At 35.6% G+C, this 20,140-nt stretch overlaps 1 protein-coding gene across 3 annotated transcripts; it reads left to right on the top strand.

Annotated features, from left to right (window-relative positions):
- Positions 1 to 556: 556 nt before the first annotated feature.
- Positions 557 to 3,864, top strand: LOC131030188 (uncharacterized). 3 transcript variants are annotated; one of them, XM_057960900.2, is made up of 7 exons: positions 557 to 800; positions 961 to 1,046; positions 1,142 to 1,227; positions 1,323 to 1,408; positions 1,504 to 1,589; positions 2,523 to 3,417; positions 3,563 to 3,864. In XM_057960900.2, the coding sequence occupies exons 5-7, from the start codon at positions 1,546 to 1,548 to the stop codon at positions 3,650 to 3,652; spliced, it is 1,029 nt and encodes a 342-aa protein (XP_057816883.2). In that variant the 5' UTR covers positions 557 to 800; positions 961 to 1,046; positions 1,142 to 1,227; positions 1,323 to 1,408; positions 1,504 to 1,545; the 3' UTR covers positions 3,653 to 3,864. The 3 variants fall into 3 exon arrangements, with proteins under 3 accessions (XP_057816883.2, XP_057816885.2, XP_057816884.2); XM_057960902.2 differs by lacking the exon at positions 961 to 1,046; XM_057960901.2 differs by lacking the exon at positions 557 to 800 and having other exon boundaries at positions 893 to 1,046.
- Positions 3,865 to 20,140: the final 16,276 nt, after the last annotated feature.

The raw sequence follows: 20,140 nt of genomic DNA, 5'->3' as shown, positions 1-20,140 counted from the left end.
CATTCCTATTAATCTTCTCGTCGACCTTACCACGTTTGAATTTTCTAAATTTCTTGCATGTCTTCTCAATTTTGTAAGGACAGCTTTGTTCAACTGTTCTTCGTGAATAATGCCACATAAGGGGAAACATTCTTATCTACCGTATTTTTTACTCCAATGGATGGCTTGGAACGTCGTTTCATTCAAGTTTCAGAGTATTATTTTATATGGTTAAATTCGTTGGATGTGGTTTTGTTTCAAAGTCGTTCTTAAGCGTGACAATGAATACGGAATACCGCTAGTTTGGAACAAGTAAAATCATTCAAGCATTTTGAAGAACCAGAACAGCACGCATCTATAGATTTGGTTTGACTCGCTAAACGAAAGAAGCGGATTGTTGAAGGCAACCGACCTATTTGATTATGATATTATACATAAAACCTCCGCACACGGCGGATTTGATTGGGAAAAGTCGATTAAGTCGGTCGTACTGTGGTCAAAGGAAATTGCTTCACACGAGTTATTATAGTCTGTGTCAGTCGTGAAATTGAATTAGATTTGGAGTTAGATAGTCGGAGTGGACTCTTCATTTGGGCGTCGGTCATTGTAGGCGTGTAGATGAATCTGCCAATTTTAGAGAGAGCTTGGTCTAATTCTAATGATTTGAGAAAGAAGGGGTGAATTCAATTGTTTGCAGACTTTTTTTTCCATGTGTATGATGTTGATGAGATCCAGTCCAGTGTTCGTCGTGGGGCCACTCCCACTCTTTCTCTCCCTGCTGCTCAAATCCCCATGACTGCCACCGCCGCCAACATTTTCAGGTCAGTGCCTTTCTCTCTCTTTCTTCTGAATTGGATAATCTTTATGGTTTTGATCTTAAATCTATTAACAAATTTAGAAAACAAGCTATAGCCATTATCCCTTTCTCTCCCTCCTGCCATGGACTTCAATCTTGATCCTGCATGGCTTCTGCAATTGTAGTATCCATCAATGCAACACCACCAGTACGGTGCTCAAATCCCCATGACTGCACCTCCCGCCGCCGCCACGGCCTCCAACATTTTTATGTCAGTGCCTTTCTCTCGCTCTTTCTTCTGAACTGGATAATCTTTCTGATTTTGATCTTAAATCGACTAATCGTGCATGACTTCTGCAATTGTAGTATCCATCTGTGCAACACCACCAGTACGGTGCTCAAATCCCCATGACTGCACCTCCCGCCGCCGCCACGGCCTCCAACATTTTTAGGTCAGTGCCTTTCTCTCTCTCTTTCTTCTGAACTGGATAATCTTTCTGATTTTGATCTTAAATCGACTAATCGTGCATGGCTTCTGCAATTGTAGTATTCATCTGTGCAACACCACCAGTACGGTGCTCAAATCCCCATGACTGCACCTCCCGCCGCCGCCACGACCTCCAACATTTTTAGGTCAGTGCCTTTCTCTCTCTCTTTCTTCAGAACAGGATAATCTTTCCGATTTTGATCTTAAATCGACTAATCGTGCATGGCTTCTGCAATTGTAGTATCCATCTGTGCAACACCACCAGTACGGTGCTCAAATCCCCATGACTCCACCTCCCGCCACCGCCACGGCCTCCAATATTTTTAGGTCAGTGCCTTTCTCTCTCTCTTTCTTCTGAACTGGATAATCTTTCCGATTTTGATCTTAAATCGACTAACAAATCTAGAAAATAACTTAGGGCCACTACCCCTCTTTCTCCCCCTCCTGCAATGGACTTAAATCTTGATCCTCCATCGCCTCTGCAATTTTCATATCCATCTGTGCCATACCAATGTGGTGCTGAAATCCCCATGACTGCACCTCCCATCGCCGCCATCGGTAGTACCTATTTCTATCTATCTCTCTTCTGAAATGGATAATCTTTCTGGTTTTAGTCTTAAATCGATTAACAGGTTGGATGTTTTAGAAATTTAAATCGGGCAGCTTTCATAATCCTCTGAATCCATGTTTTCTGTTGTAATTTTATAAATTAAACTCAAGTCTAAACTGTTCCCTCTAGAAACATATTTAGAAAACAGAATCTGGTAAGTTAACCCGGCCACGGTGTCGTTAAATATACTCTTTTTCCTTGTTTAATCGTAATCGACGAATGAAAAAGGTTTTGATAAGCTGCGGTGTAATAGTTTCTTTTGGTTGGAAAAGCTTGAGAACTTTAACAGTCTTCAAAAGATTGTTTTTCTGGAATGAATCGCATTTTCAAAATGATTAAGAACAAACACAGTTGATTCCAAAACTAACCGTTTGAATGCTATATGGATTGCTAAAAACATACACAGATGATTTAAAAATTAAATAAGTAAATGCTACAAGAAATAACGAAAGCTAATGCCAACTACTGTGTAATAAAAATGTTTTGGTAACTGTATAAAAATTGAATTTCCACTTTTCAAATATACGAGATATTGCAGGATTCATGGAATGAACTGGAAAGGTAATTACAGCTAAAGGGTATTTGTGTTATGAAAGAACACGTTTCTCGTGCCTTCCGTTATTCAAAACATTATTGATATAACCTTGCAGTCATTTCCCAGTAGAAGTGTCTTCCCAGAACCGAAATGGGTTTCAGAAGACTGCACATATTGATGTTGGAGAAGATGATGTGAAGATCAAAAATGAGGGAAAACCCAGAACTGAGATCAGTTTGGCAAATTTTAGCAGTGAAGATCCTGTGAAGCAAGGTAAAGGCAAGAGCAGTGAGCAGCCCAAGTCTTTAAGATCCCGTCTCATCAAATTGTTTAAGAGCCCCACGAGAGGAGAGAACTACAACATCCCCCAGGCACTTATGAGTGTGGACATGATAATCTTATTTGTAGCCATTACTTGCGGGGTTGGAACTACTATCAACGCCATTGACAACATGGGTCAGATTGAAAAAGCCCAGGGTTACACTCCTGTGAATATCAGTACTGTTTTTTCTCTCATCAACATCTGGAACTTTCTAGGCCGTGTGGCGGCAGGACTTTTCTCTGAGTTTCTGTATGAAAAGTACAAATTTCCCAGGCCATTGATTTTCACAATAGTATTGCTTATCGCTTGTCTTCAGCATGTCTTTACAGCTTTTCCTCTGCCAGGATCACCGTATGTAGCCTCAACCGTTATAAGCTTGTATTTTAGAACTCGGTGGCCCAAATCCTTCAGATCCTGTCTGGTCAGTGGATTGCATTTTACAAATAGAAAATGGAGGGAGAGAGCAAACAAGGGTGAGGGACTAAAGCACCTTCCCTGCTGTGGATATATGGAAGTGAAGGAGGCATCTCTTCTAGCCCAGAGAAGATTGTTTGCGGTATTTATATCCTTTCTGATAATGTCCCCTGCTGAAGGGATTTTCATGCCTCGTATATATTCAGAAACTCAATCTGCCCAAACAATTTCAGACAGTGATATCAATCAATATGCTCCAGCTGTTCATTCAGAGGTCGTTCTTTATTTCTTTTTGCTTTTCGTTACTGTTAATTACATCAAAATAGCGTGAGAACCTTCTACGGTTTCCTGTTTTTTTAAGAGTTAGATCTTTATTTTAAGGTAACATGCATTTAAATATGGCTTTATTTTATATGCAGAGAACTGCAGCTACGATGGACATGGTGCCGAGGCCTCGCAAACTTTCAGAACCAAGTAAACCTAAGCTTGATCGAGGAAGTGGTGCATAGCATAATTAAAATATATATTTTATCACTATATCATAAGTTTTTATTTAAATAGATTATTGAAGTTAAGTAGGGAATTATTCTAGTGGATGCCTTGTAATTATGGTCAGGCAATATTTATTTCCTTCACCTATCGTAGATGCAATGGAGAGAATGCTGAAGGGTGGCAATTTTTTTCTAAACCAAGTAAACCTAAGCCTGTTCCAGGACATGGTGCAGAGTATAAATAGTATATATTTAAATACGTTATTTAAATTTAATATCGAATTATTCTAATAGCTACCTTGCAATGCTTATTTCTTTCAAGTATCTCCTATTGTGTTTTGTTTTTGTTTCATATATAAAAAAATATAGAATTATGAACTTTCTTACTATTTTTAGGACTGTATTATATCAAGAGCTATGGATGTATTAAAGCCAAAATTTATCTACTCTTTCAATCTGATCTGAGTTAGAGGCTTGCAGAATCTTATTGGGGTTGTCAATTAAAGCTTTGCTATTTGGTGGAGATAGATGTACACATTGCTTATTATTAATGGTTAATAATGGGCTTGTCTTTTATTTTCAAAGGCTTTCTTATCTTAAGGCTGGTCATATTACTCAGTCTTATAAAGATAACCATGTTCGCAGGAAGGATGTATTTATTTCTGTAGTCTTTGAGGTATTTTGAGGATGTTGATTTTGTTTTCCAAATGGTCACAAAGAACTACTAAATTCAGATCTTTTTGACCTAGGTTTGATGAAATTATTGTTACATTCTCATAAATTTGAGTATGGCTACTTTCTTATTGCTGGTTTTCCGGTCTTTCTATCATTTTGGCTAACAATTCCTTTCGAGATGTCTTGACTATTGTTGTGAATGTTGTGGAGGTTGAGGATCTGTCTTCTATGTCCCGTTGAAACTCTCAATTTGGTTTCTGATGCTGCTGCTGCTTCTTCCTCATGGCTTCATTCACTGGTTGTTAGTTGGTTCTTCGGGGTGCTTGTTTGTTTTTTGTTAGTATTTTGTACATCCATTTGATCCTGGTGGACTTTTGCTCAATATTTTTGTATGGGTGGCTTCACACATTGTACTATGTTGTACATCCATTTGATCCTGGTGGACTTTTGCTCAATATTTTTGTATCTAGGTATGACATATTTTTGTTTCTAGGTACAGCAATGTGTCATTTTGATGTAATCAGGTTTAGTTTTCTAGGTTATTTATCCGAGCTACAACTGAAGGTTTCTGCTGGTATGCTCTCATTCCTGTCAGTATGCTCTCTTGAACCAGGTCTATTGTAAACTTTTTATTATTAATAAATAAATAGTTTAGTGGCTTACACTTTTACCAAAAAAAAAGAACGTTGATATAAAAAAGATAAGATTAAATCAGTATGAACTTTTATGTATTCTAATATTTAATACTAATTTAATTTTTTCTATATAAATAATTTTCAAATTCTTTTCTAATCAAAAAGGCATGCAAAAATGGGAAGCATGATGCACATAGTCAAGTTTAAGGAGAGCACTTTCTAGTCATTTTTTTAATTAAAATATTGTAAATTAGAAATGAGTTGCAGTTAAAACGGCCTGAAAAGAAAACTAACCAGTAACTAAGAAACTAGAAAATAGATATTACAATATGCTTGAATCAGCAATACAAAACAGACTTTGTATACAACCACATAAAATAAAAAAATGCTGACTAGGTAGTTAAAACATGAACATTATGAAACTACGAGGTCATGATGAAGCACTTCATAATAACTAACCTAAGCATGTTAAAGCTTTGATCATTATTGTCCCTTATAGCACTTAATGCCATCAATAGATCAAATTACTTTTTCTTTATGTCTTAAAGCATTTAATTATATCATTTTTCTTTAAATTAACATTTGTTTTTTAAAACTTCAAATTAGTCTTAAGACAAATATTTATTCCAAATATTGAAAATGATGAAAAGGAAATATTTGATTTAAGAAATCTGAATGTCAAAAAATTTAATTGTCTCTACTAAACTCATTTTTCAATTATTTTTATGTGTGTAAGCATTTAATAAACATTGGAAAGCTTAATAGTTGCAATTACTAGAGAAGATAGTAATCAACTTTACTTTTCATCACCATTAACATTCATATGCATGATATCTTGAAAACTTAAGAAATAATTAGATTCTAGGATGCAATGTCTGTTGAAATTGTTTTAATTTTTTTTTGAAAAATAACTATAATACAAGTAAATATAATAAATAATATGATAAGAATATAAATAATGATGTAAATTAATTCAATTTGATAATATTTTCTCTTGAATATCACACTTAATTGTATTGTGAATTTTTTAAATCTAATATTTCTTAAACTTATATCATCAATCATGTCCTAGCTAGTGAGAGGATACTCTTCTTCATGAGTGCTTTTGAAGTTTGTAGAGCATGAATTGGGGAGATGAACAACTATAATCAAAGAAACATTGTATAATTTATTTTTCAGTCATTCATGATAAATAATTGATTATTAGTATTTTTTTATATATTTTTTAATCATGGAAATAACTAAAGTATTCAATTGTGAAATACGAAGTTCCAATGAGTCAAAAAATATTCAAGAAGAAAGGTCCCTACATAAGTATTATTAATCTCTAGAGAAATATGAATCTATCAATTTTGTTTGAATGTGTGATTTAGAAATGTTCAAACTTCATTGGTTCTGAACAATGTATGTGGTACAAACTATGAAGGAAAGACATATTTCTAACTCAAGAGATGAAAATCTGACACACATATGCCTTTTGATGCAACATGGAGAAATGATACTAGTGGTTGTACACACATCAGCTAGGATAAGTATATACTTAGTATGATTGTGCTTAGTGTTTTAGTTATATTTTTTCTCACTGCATGCTTAATTCCACTTCATGTCATCATGAGTTGTGATGTTTATTATATTTAGAAGGGTTAAGTATCTTTTTTTTTTAAAAGAGGTTATCTATCCTAGTACTAGTTTGATTTAAGTGTACTTAATCATGAACTTTCCCTCAAGATCTAAACCACCAAGTTTTCTATTTTAGTTGGAAAACCTTCATTATAGATCCCCTTTGTTGATCCAATGATAAAACTTTATTACAAAGTCCATTTAGCCTATCCAATGACATGTATGAGATATTTTCATAGTGTATTGAATGGAGTAGCAAGATAAGAGGTATTGATCTTTGGGAGAAACTCCATGGTTAAGTATGTTTGAGTCAAAGTTGTATGGGTGATCTTTTGAGAATTCAAGTGAAAGTTCAAGTTGTTGTGGCACTCTTCACACCAACTTATCAATATAAGTTACTTTAAATATTTTTTATTGAAAGCCAAATTTTGTCAAACATATGGTTTTGTTCGATTTATTCTAGCTAAATAAAATATGGTCTATAACCTTTTCAATTTTTTTTTGGTCGATAAATAGCAGAGTCAGAAATATTTATATTTAAGAAGATAATGTTTCAAGTTTACATGTAGGTTAATAGTTTGTCAGCCCTTCCAGGCCTTCCCTAGCACTGGAAAATACAAAATGAGAACACTATCCATGATTGAAGCTATATTTCATTCCACTAGATTCAAGAAATTTCATCAAGAAATTTAACAAAAAACATGTTGTCTTCCTCCAAAGTATGAAATTATCATCATGATATCTTCTAACATATTTTCTTAAAGTCTAATTAAAAATAGAAGATCAAAGTAGCAAAAAAATCATATCTTTCCTTTTTCTTGTTTCAAATTCTACCCCTAGGCAGGACACCCAGGGAGGGAACTGTGCAGAGTACTACCATGACCACAACCATGACCACAACTCAATTGAAAATGTCCATTAAATATATATGTCTAGAATCACTTTAAGTCTTACTTACAAACATTAACTTATTCAAAAAAAGGTATTTTTGCAATTCTTACTTATGTAATCCTACTTAGAGAAGAAATTTCATGACAAAATGAGTGTTTTTACACTTTGGATAATTACATAAGAAACAATGCGAGATTACATTGAAATAATTTTTCTTTTGATATACTTTAAAATTTACTTTGAAAATATATTAATCAAAATAAAGGAAGAAAACTGAAGTTGTGAGTACAAAAACAATCAAAGAAAAAAATTATATAAAGAGAAATGTCTCACTTGTCTCATTTTTACCATTTTATTAGCATGTAAATTATAATGTCAATTTTACCAAAAGAAATATTTAAATAATCTTAAATTTTTTGTAAATACAAATATAAAATACACTAAAAAATAACATTTTATTAATTTATATCATTTTGATACTCAAAGCATATATGTCACTTTCTAGTGATTCAAGTTAAAAATTTGGACTGATTTTGATCCTTTATTTTATAAAAATGTAACACGAATTTGAAATTTTACCTAATCTTGATGCGTCACCCTAAAGATGTCACTATAGTTATATAGTTAGATATGAATTGTTGCAATAATGATACAATAATTAGAAATTGTATACCAAGTACTATAGGTAGAAAATATCATGATGTTTCTAGAAGAACAACTAGATATAAATTTCCAAATCAAATTTAAATAAGGAGTATTGTAGGAGTAGATTGATGACTCCTCAATGCACCAAGAAAATTTGCATGAATGAAATAATTTTCACATGAGAGAATGAAAAGAATAGATTTCTTGAACAATGGAACATTGATTGAATGGTTTAATATGAAATATACAATGAGATGACATTGCTTATAAAGGAAATGTGAGAGGTAGGATTAGACAAGACTGTGACATGCATCATAATCGTATGCAATGAGACACCTAAAGTTTTGGCATGATTAATTGTCATGAGATAATATATGATATATGACAAATAAATATTTTAGTAGGACACATAGGACCTAAGTAAACTTAAGCCATGTGAATAAATTTCATATTAGGAACTAACAAAAATAGTAGGTCCAAGACGTTTGCTAGGTCCAAAACTTTTGTCTGCATTTCTTACCAAAGACCTAATGCTTGCAAAAAATTCAAATTCAAAGATTTTAAACTTGGAAGTAACTTATTGTTTACCAGTACCTTTAGACCTTTCTTGCTCATATGACCCAATCATTGTTGCCATAAATGAGTAGATTCATTTGATTCCTTACATACCACTATTGCCCCATCTACCTAAGTACTCCCTTCTAGCTTGTAAAGGTTTCTAACTTTTGTAGCCTTCATGACCACTAATATGTCATTAGACACTTTAAGTACTCTACCTTGACAAGAGAATTTATAACCAATAGAATCCAAAATTCCCAATGAAATAAAATTCTTTTTTAGTTTTGGTACAAGTCTTACACCTATTAACGTATTTACAATGCCATCAAACATCTTGATTTAATACTCCCAATCCCAATAGTCTTACAAGAAGAATTGTTTCCCATAAGAACAACACCTCCATGAATAGGTTGGTAAGTGGAAAACCAACTCCTATGTGGACACATGTTCTTAGAAGCCCCAAAATCCAAAAACTATTCATCTTGATGTTGTAAGGTATTACAAATGGGTAAGTGCACAAAGACGGTGGTCAAAAAGGGAGTATAAGTGGACACTTTTTTTCTGAAATCAAGTGAACCTGAACTTGGAGGCAAAATTTGAAAGTCATCCACTCAAGATATGAAGATAATCAAAGAACAAATATTGTATTAATCTGAATCTAGTTTCCAAACTACTAAACTTTTTCAAAATTGGATAAGATTATGGGGGTCAAATCGTTTGCACACGAAAAACAGACCCTGATATTTTTTAAAAACATAACATAGTGTCTGACGTGCGCATCAAAAAAGTCATAGTTAGATTTAGTATTTTGACAAATCCTTTGGCAGAAAGATAGTTAAAAGTGAGCACTAGAAGATGTATATTTTTTTGTAATTTTTTGTTGAGTATTTTTTTTTAATGATTTTTCCAATTGAGCACATCTTGAAAAATTAGGTACCTATTCATGCACGAAGCATAAGTTGCACTAAACAAATCGAAAATACAATTTTTTGTTTAAATTGTAAATAATCAAGTGCACTGCAATAATATTTTTTTTTTTTAAATTTGGATAAGTATATCAAAAGTTATTAAAAAAATGGTGCCCCTATGTCTATGAGAACTATGGAGACACTGGTAAAAGAAATTCAATAATAATATGTTATTGTTGTTCAAATTGAAAAAAAATTATATGGTTAGAAAGCTCAGAAGATGGGTGAAAATATGGTGGTAATTTTAGAAATACACACTTGATGAAGTGTAAAATTGATAATGACAAAGTTGATAAACCAAGTTGATAAAATAAAACACGTAAAAAATGAGAGAAATGGAGGGAAATCAAACTTCCAAACCGTAGCTTTGTCATCCAGACCTATTTCCAAGCCTAAACAGTCAAAAGCGCATACGACATGTTATGGTATAGAAAGCGCGTATGGGGTACTTATGGTGTAAGAAGCATGTACACACTCTTTTTATTATAAATAGCGCATACATGCTCTTTTTACTATAAATAGCGTGTATGCGCTCTTTTTTACTATAAATAGTGTGTACGTGCTATTGTATAATATGATATTGTATATATAATATATGTATATACATATAATATATGTAATATATTATATGTGTATAATATGATATTGTATATATAATATGTGTATATACATATAATATATAATATTTATATATATGTGTATATAAAAATATATAATATATTAAGTATATATATACACATATAAGTCTATTGTCTCCCCCTCTCAAACGCATACAAGGTGCCTCTCTCTCTCTCTCTGTCTCTCTCTCTCCCTCTCTCCCTCTCACCTTCTCTCTCTCCCTCTCCCTCTCTCCCCTTCTCCCTTCCTCCATACCCCATCCCTCTCTCTCTCCCTCCCTCTCTCCCCTTCTCCCTTCGTCCATACCCCATCCCTCCTTCTCCCCACTTCTCCCTTCCTCCATACCCCATCCCTCTTTCTCTTCTTCTCTCCCTCCCTCCCTCCATACCCCACTGCAACTATGTCTACACTTCTATAGATGTAAGTGAATTTATTTCTTGTATGCAACTTCCTCTTTGTTTTTTATCATGTATGCTCTCCTAAGAAAATTTATTGATGGATTTGTGTGTGTATATTGAATAGGAGGAATAGGGTTTGAAATTGAACCATGGGTGCATTACCGTGACAAACAAGGAAACCTGCAACAATATTCTTCTCGAATGTGTTTTTAATGAGCAGAGAAGATATGTAAAATAGTGTCAACAAAGCAACATGATGAGTTAGAGTACCTACAATATATTTTTGAGAAGGAAACAACTGGTAGGAAGAGAAAGAGGGAGAGTAACACAGATGATGTCTTGGAGAATGATAGTGGTGGGTATGCGAGAGTTCCCATGTTGTTACATAACGCCTGTCACCTAAAGAAATTAAAGTTTGTTGTATGCATGGTAGTGGTAGTATATGATGATCATCACTTATCAAATAGCTTGGAACGGTACATACCCATAAAAGAAATCAAGTGTGTAATTCTTATAGTCACAATCGAGATCAAACCTATAACCTTGCAAATTTAATATCATCATATGTTTTAGAACTTAGGCAATACTCTTAGGGTTAGGTCAAGCTCTTACACTTGCTTTTAAGCGAAGCCTCATTGTTTGTTCGCTTGGAGTATCTCTTATGCTGAGAATGGTCTAACTTAGCTATATCAAAACTAAACTACAGATGTTCTATTGTATGATGTTCTATTCATAACATTAAATTTAATATATCATTTTATTAGCCCACCATATGACCCCTTAGGTGTCATTAGAGGTTGTATTGTTTCCTAAGAGGTCATATGGTGTCTTGTGACCCCTTAGGACACCATATGACCCCTTAAGACACCATACGACCCATAACAACACCATATGGTGTCCTAAGGGGTCATAGGATGCCATATGACCCCCTTGGGACACTAATGACCCATAACAACACCATATGGTGTTCTATGACCCCTTAGGACACTATTTGGTGTTGTTATAGGTCCTATGGTGTGCTAAGGGATAATATAGTATCATATGACCCCTTAGGAAACCCTATGACCCCTTAGATGTTGTTAGGGGTCATATTGTGTTCTAAGGGTCATATTGTGTCCTAGATTCGATCTCTCTTTGTCTCCCTCCCCCCTCCTTCTTCTCTCCCTCTCTCCCTCTCCCTCTCTCTCTCTCTCTCAATCTCTCTCTCCCCTTCTCCCTTCCTCCATACCCCATCCCTCTCTCTCTCGCTCTCTCCCCTTCTCCCTTCCTCCATACCCCATCCCTCTTTCTCTTCTTTTCTCCCTCCCTCTTTCTCTTCTTCTATAATTCCTATAGTCACAATCAAGATCATTCCTATAACCTTGCAAATTTAATAGTATCGATATTCTGGAAATTAGGCAGTACTCTTAGGGTTAGGTCAAGCTCTTACACTTTCTTTTTAGCGAAGCCTCATTGTTTGTTCGCTTGGAGTCTCTCTTATGCTGACAATGGACTAACTTAGCTATATCAAAACTAAACTACTGATGTTCTATTGTATGATGTTCTATTCATAACTTTAAATTTAATATATCATTTTATTATCCCACCATATGACCCCTTAGGTGTCATTAGAGGTCGTATTGTTTCCTAAGAGGTCATATGGTGTCCTATGACCCCTTAGGACACCATATGACCCCTTGGGACACCAATGACCCATAACAACACCATATGGTGTTCTAAAGGGTCATATGGTGTTCTATGACCCCTTAGGACACTATTTGGTGTCATTATAGGTCCTATGGTGTGCTATTTGGTGTTGTTATAGGACCCTCCCCTCTTCTCTCCCTCCCTCCCCCCTCTTCTCTCCCTCTCTCCCTCCCTCTACCTCTCTCCCTCTCTCTACCTTCCCTCCCATCTCTCTCTCTCTCTCTCTCTCTCTCTCTCTCTCTCTCTCTCTCTCTCTCTCTCTCTTCGTCTCCCTCCTTCCCTCCTCTCTCACTCCCCCTACTCTCCCCCTCTCCCTTCCTCCATAACCTCTCTCTCTCTCTCTCTCTCTCTCTCTCTCTCTCTCTCTCTCTCTCTCTCTCTCTCTCTCTCTCTCTCTCTCTCTCCCTCTCTCTCCCTCCCCCCACTCTCCCTCTCCCTTCCTCCATACCCCCTCTTCTCTCCCACCCTCCCCCCTCTTCTCTCCCTCTCTCCCTCCCTCTACCTCTCTCTCTCCCTCTCCCTCCTTCCCTCTCTCTCTCCTCTCCCTCTCCCTCCCTCCCCCCTCTCCTCTCCCTCCCCCATTCCTTCTTCTCTCCCTCTCTCCCTCCTTCCCTTCCACCCCCCTCCTCTCTCCCTCCCGCTACTCTCCCCCCTCTCCCTCTCTCTCTCTCTCTCAATTCCTCCCTTTTCATTCACATTTTTTCTACTACCAATAGCGCATATGGGGTACTGAACCTATTAGTTCACTACCCTGCCATAACTTTTTTAAGGCGTAGGAGCACATACGTGGTACTTATTACTTGTAAGCACGTATGGGGTACCGAGCCCATTATTTGCTACCCTGCGATAACATTTTTTAGGCTTAGGAATGTGTACGTGCTACTTATTAGTACAGAATGGGAAAAAAAATATTGTTGGGCTTGCCAACATTTTATGGACTAACAGCACGTACGCGGTTATTATTGTAGCATGTACGTAGTACATAGACATAGTTTTAGTTGCCCAAGAGCCTCAACGACCTCAAAAGAAGTTTTTGAGGTTGTTGAAGGCCCCACTGGAACTGTGTTTGCACTTCTATCACTATTTTATACATAGAAGTAAGTGAATTTTTTATTTTCGCATGATTTCAAATAATTGAATTGTTGTTCTTATTAGTTTTGTCAATAGTATTGTGATTGTTTAATAGTTTGATTCCAAAAAGTAGTGATAAGATGCATATTTATGGTTATTTGTTTGTTTATGAACTTTTATTTACATATATATGTAATATGATTCTATTTAGGACAACCGATATTAAGTACCATGCAATATATATATTAAGTAGAGCATTAAAAAGGCGGGAAAAAATAGAGGAACCTAACAATAATTCTCTTTGGGCATTCTCAGGTAGACTACCATGCAAAGACAAGGTTGTTGTTGATGCACTAAGAAAATTAATTGAAAAGTTTTGGCATGACAACACAAGAGTTTCACCCAACCAAAGAGATGTTGTTAGAAGGCTAATTGGGTCTAAAAATCGTGAGCCACATGCCAAACACTATTTGGATATGACTCAAACTAAATTTTATGAAATATTTCTTCAAAAGTTTGCTCAAATAAGAATTTCTCAAAGATTTTTTGAAATGACAAAACCTTTTTATATTAAGAGCTCGATGGTTAGATGAGCAATTCAAGTTATGTAAGGACACATTTCCTCTTAGCACCATTGTCTCTATCATTGATTTCACTAAAAATTATACACTACAACCTCAAAATGAAGTGCAATCTATGTATTATCTCTTTACACAAGTTTCTATTTTTGTACACATAGCATTCATGCATGCAGATGATAGCACAGAGGAAGATAGAACTTGGTTGTAAGAGAGTATCACTTCCACATAAGTGATGATCATACTCATTCATCGGAGTTTGTACAAGGATACTTTAAATTTTTCTATGATAGTTTAAGGGAAAGGTACATATGATACAACCAACACTTAATATGGTCAGATAATTGCACCGCACAATTCAAAAATGCAAGGATGTTTTATTGGTCGACAAGGATGCATATGACAAGCGGTGTACAACATTTTTGGAATTTCACTGAGGCTAGACATGGTAAGGGAGAGCACGATGGTGCGGGAGCATGTGTGAAAAGAGCCCTAGCTAGAGAAGAATTGAAGTATGAAAGTGGTGTTGAGTTGATAGATGTAGAAACAATTGTGTGATGGTGTAAGTCTACGATGGGTCCAGATAATCCAAGTACGTCAATGGTTCATAGATATTTTTGGTTGATCACTAAATCTAACATTAAAAACTATCTCGATTGTTGTACAGTTGCAAGATCGAGTGACATGCACTCATTTATGAGTTCAAATTCAAGTTCACTGGTAATTTATATGAGATAGATTGGTTGTTTTTGCTCTTCATGCATGTATTGTATGACTCTCGATGTTCTAGCGCTTTGGGATGCACGATAGGGGCATACCTAGCGTAAACCTACCCACCCAGACGCGCTCGTGGCATCAGTTTGTGTACATGATGAACTAAATCAATTCTAGCCAATCTTTTAACTTTGTATTGCATGCAACTGATGGTTTTTGCAGTAGGCGAAAAAATGATACCAATTGAAAATGGCTCTGAGTTGTCAAAAACTGAGATAGGCCATTGTAGAGTAGCCTCACATGACCCCATGGGTTCAAATGGATTGACCATATGTGTCTTGTATTTGAAGAAACAGTCTGTCAAATTTTGACAAGTTTTTTGGACTCAGGGCACTTGAGAGATCGCACCGGTATGGTATGACTCTTGACGTTCCGGCACTTCAGGATGCACGAAATGGGCATGCTGAGCATAAATCTGCCCACCCAGACACGCTCATGATGTCGGTTTGTGCACATGATGAACCAAATCAATTCTAGCCAATCTTGCAACTTTGCATTGCATGCAACTAACGGTTTTTGCAACAAGCAAAAAAAGCTACCAATTGAAAATGGCTCCAATTCATCAAAAACTGAGATAGGCCACGCGACCCCACGTGTTCAAATGGATTGACCATATGTGTCCTGGATTTGAAGAAACAGTCTGTCAAATTTTGACAATTTTTTGGACTCAAGGCGCTTAAGAGATTGCACCGGTATGGTATGACTCTCGACGTTCTGACACTTTTGGATGCACAAAAGGGGCATGCCTAGCGTAAACCTACCCACCTAGACGTTCTTGTGATGTCATTTTGTGCACATGACGAACCGAATCAATTCTAGCCAATCTTGCAACTTTGCATTGCATGCAACTGACGGTTTTTGCAGTAGGTGAAAAAATGCTACTAATTGAAAATAGCTCCAAGTCATCAAAAACTGCAATAAGCCATTGTAAATGAGCCTCACGCGAACCCACAAGTTCAAACGGATCGACCATATGTGTCCTGGATTTGAAGAAACAGTCCGTCAAATTTTGACAATTTTTGGACTTAGGGAACTTGAGAGATCGCACCAGTATGGTATGACTCTCGACGTTCTGACGCTTTGGGATGCACAACAAGCGCATGCCTAGCGTAAACCTACCCACCTGAACGCGCTTGCAACGTCGATTTGTGCACATGACGAACAAAATTTTACCATTGCGAGCGTGAGGGTGCTCTCGCACCAAACACATATTGTTGTTTATATTCATATTGTCAATTTTTGTTGTTTATATTCATATTGTTGATTACATATGCAAATATTCATTTAAATTTATAAAAGGACAGCTACCAAATACAGTAAGTACACAATAATGAACTGAATACAAGGAGTTTTGTAGGGTTAATTCAACATTTTAGAAATTTTATCAAATCATATTCCACGATTGCAATGTTTTATATCATATATTTTTGTTGTTTATATTCATATTGTTGATTACATAGGCAAATGATCAATTAAATTTCTAAAAGAACAACCACAAAATACAACGAATACAAAATAATGAACTCAGTACACATTTATTGGATCGAATATTGACATTTATATATATATATATAAAAGGCATGCCTGTCAAGTCAATACAAGTATTACAAAAATGTGGCATATGCCATGTCCAAATCCATATACAATAAAAATGTAGAATATATCTACATGTATTGGTCATTCTATGACAAAAACTAACACTATATGATCCTAAACTTGTGGTGGATCATCAAAATCAAGCCTCTTCGATGTAGTACGCGGCTCTGTAGATGGATGCAAAACCACAATTCAAAAGCCAAGTTAGAATTCTTTTGTAGAAAATATTTCACAATTAACAACATAACTATGCATTTAACTATAATTCCTTTGCAATTGAAATGTAGATTACCTCATTGGTTGATCTAGGAGCTAATGTCTTTGCTCTCCTCTCCTTGTCACTCTTAGGAGTTTTCTTGAAGACATACTTAAATGGATCCACATTATGGTCGTATCGCGAAGGGGTCTACTGTAGATTAAATGTACAATCAATACAATGTACTAACATAAATATATCAAAAAACACTTAAAATCTATAATATAGAGAACAATGACGTACCAATGCCTGAGATGCTTCTCCAATGGACTAAGGATGGCTCACCATCAATGGAGAAACTGTCGCTATTACCTATACAAAAAATGTTCAAAGATTAAATACAATTAATATAATGATAAGTATTGTAGGTTAAAAACAATTAATTTTACATATCAAATAAATGTGTACCAGATCCTGAGATGCTCCTCCAGTGCACAGAGGAGGGTTCGTCATTGATGAAATAGGTATGGATATTTCCTGTATGAAAAAATTATAAGATTATAATATATCACAAGTTCACATGTACGTGTGCATATAATCATGAAATCAAGATAATAAAGTAGAGATACATACCTCCGCCCTCTCTTGATCCATGGGTGAATCAGGTGCATTCAACAAATCCACATAGCTCAATGGCCACTATACATGTAAAATAGACAAAAAAGCATTAATCAATCTACAAACCCCAACTAATACTTGATTTCAACATTTTCAAACAATTGTACAGCGTAAAATGTGTTCAATTACCTTCTTCCCACGTTTTGGCATCTTCGAGGAATCTTTTTTCTTAGGACGATCCCTAGACGCGGAGAGGGTACCCTAAAAAAACAAAATTAACATGAGATATTAGTACAGATAATAAATTAAACATACTTTTAAAAATCTAAAATGAAATGACTTGCATATTCCATCAAAACAATACATAAAAAGGGTCATACAAAATATGATACCGTATAGCCTTGTAGGCCAAAATCGATCGCTGAGAGCGTGCTGTCATCAATCTGGGACATTTGGTCCCCTGTCAACACCTACAAACCAAAAATTGAACCAAGCATTAAAGATAGTTAGTATATCTTGTATTTTTTTGAATTCAAAGTGTATTATTCTATTTTAACATGTTACAAAATTTATACCTCAAGCATCGAAGTTGCAGCTCTAGTTACTGGGGGAGGAGTATGGGATACCACTACTGCACCCTGAAATGCATATTATTTGTCTCAATTTAAATCGATGTATAAATAAAAATTCATTTATGTAATTAAAAATTTAAAGTGATTGATAAATAAAATGCTATGAATTCAAATCAACACACCTATGTTTGTCACTCATGGGCAAACACCATGTCCATCAACTCATCTATCAGCACGAAATCCTCAGTCGTGTGGACCTAACATCTACTCCTACAAAATGTGCACAGATGAGATGAGGATCCATCTGCACTGGCTACATCATCTATCCTCGAGAAACTGACACACATATGCTAGATGGGCTCTATGTCACCACCTGGAACAACTAATGGCTCATCATCTAATACAATAGGGTGCTAATGATGTCCCATGTTGAATGATGGCACCAGTCAATGTTGTGGCCGCCTGAAGAGTTTGTAGCTCCATCGACTCTTTCATCTCTACTAGGACAACCTGATGCACCTTGGGTTTGGGTACTAGGGGTGGTGACTCTTCGCGAGTAATCACCTACGGGCTCCAAGTCTATCTTGGGCAGAGCCACCACCTCTACCATAGACACCTCTACCATGGAACTCTCTCATGTCAAAATAGTTTGGGTGCACATTGAGCACAAACTCACAATATACTTTTCTCAAAAAATATAGTGGCACCTCATAATTATTACAAGGTGGATCATCAAAGACCATCCACCACCTCTACCAAAAAAGATTCTTCATCTACACATTGGCACACCAATGTATGGGAAACCTCTTTGCATTAAGAGGTAATTACTGACCAGTTTTGGGATCAATGAAAAGGGCACATATTTGTTGTTTACTAATATATTTTTTTTTTACTCCCTCGTATGATAGCCCATTGACATAGAATTGACGATACCTATCCCTAAAGCTTCTCCATTTGGTAATTTGTGTCGAAACAGTTATTACACCACTAGCTAATGTTTCTAGGCTAGTGGTGAGGGATTGATGATGCTCAAGTTTGGATGTTTTCAATTTAACAATCAATCTATTGATTTTAGATGTATTTTGTCCTAACTGATTAATTAATTGCTCTTGTGTTTCGAGTGTGCGATCAAAAGGAGGAATTGGGGGTGTATCTTGTGGGTTTTCAGGAGGAGCATTTGGTTGTTCTTATTGGAGATTAGAAGAATCTGGTTTTTGAAACAAAAAATGAAAAAACCTAATCAAAATTAATGAAATTAAATTCAAAATGTAAAACAAATTGAACAAATGGGAAAGAAAGACAAAAATAAACAAAAAATAACCTTGATCCATAGTCTGCAAGAGAAATCTAGCACCCCATTTGTGGTTTAGGAGAAAAAATGAAGAAAAAACAAACTAAAAATGCGCTATTCATGGGAAAATAAGACCCATTTTTTTTTTAAACTTTTTTTGACAAGAATTGCATATGCGGTTCTTTTGGGATTATTAGCGCGTATGTAGTCATTTCAAATTTTAGAACCGCATACGCACTGCTTGTTTTTCCATGTTTTTTTTGGGTGGTGTCCATTTTTCTGACCACCATCATTGTGCACATACCCAAACATATAACACTTCACCAACCATACTTGAACCAATCTCAACAGATTTTTCTTCCTTTTTGGATTCATTGTTCTCCTCTTTCCTTTTCCAAAAATCTTTCTTGAGATGCCCTGATTTATTGCAATAGCAACATTTCGTAGCCTTTTTGCCTCTTGACTTGGATCTGGATTTACCTCTCGAACCCTCCCCCTTTTCTATGGATCGGCCTCTAGTTACCATTGCTTCCGATGTGGAGGTTTCTACATTAGACTTCCTTCACACCTCTTCAAACAAAAAAGCTCCCACAACATAATCAAATTCAAGAGAGTTAGTTGTACTAAAGCTAATAGAAGTGACTAAGTGATTCCAAGATTCAAGCAAATAGCATAACAGTGAGACTACTTTGTCTTCATCTTCAATTTTTACATCCATACTACCCAATTGACGAATAAGGGTATTGAAAAAATTTAAATGATCGGCAATTTTTGTACCTTCCTTCATTCGCAAACTATACAATTGTTTTTTCAAGTAGATTCCATTTGTCAAGGATTTTGTCATGTAAAGACTCTCCATTCTGCTCCATAAACCTACTATTGTATTTTCTCCAACAATATTAAAGAGAACCTCATCTACCAAACACAACCGAATTGTGCTTAGAGATCTCATATCCAGATCTTCCTAGTCCTCATCAGACATATCTATGCGGTCCTTTGATTTTCTAACCAATGACTTGTGTAATCCTTGTTGCACTAACAAATCTTGTGTCTTGAGCTTCCATAGCTCAAAGTTAGTTTTGCCATTAAATTTCTCCACCTCAAACCTAGCATTCA

The sequence above is a fragment of the Cryptomeria japonica genome, chromosome 5, assembly GCF_030272615.1.
Source record: "Cryptomeria japonica chromosome 5, Sugi_1.0, whole genome shotgun sequence".
NCBI classification, from domain to species: domain Eukaryota; kingdom Viridiplantae; phylum Streptophyta; class Pinopsida; order Cupressales; family Cupressaceae; genus Cryptomeria; species Cryptomeria japonica.
Note: the sequence above shows the minus strand (reverse complement) of the source record. Positions and strands in the feature narration are given on the sequence as shown.

What these genes read in the sequence shown, in the direction of transcription:
- LOC131030188 (XM_057960902.2), top strand. Translation starts at nt 1,546, where the DNA reads ATGACTCCACCTCCCGCCACCGCCACGGCCTCCAATATTTTTAG. An exon ending in ACGGCCTCCAATATTTTTAG is followed by an intron (nt 1,590 to 2,522) that starts GTCAGTGCCTTT and finishes ATAACCTTGCAG; the next exon opens with TCATTTCCCAGTAGAAGTGT. An exon ending in CTCCAGCTGTTCATTCAGAG is followed by an intron (nt 3,418 to 3,562) that starts GTCGTTCTTTAT and finishes TTTTATATGCAG; the next exon opens with AGAACTGCAGCTACGATGGA.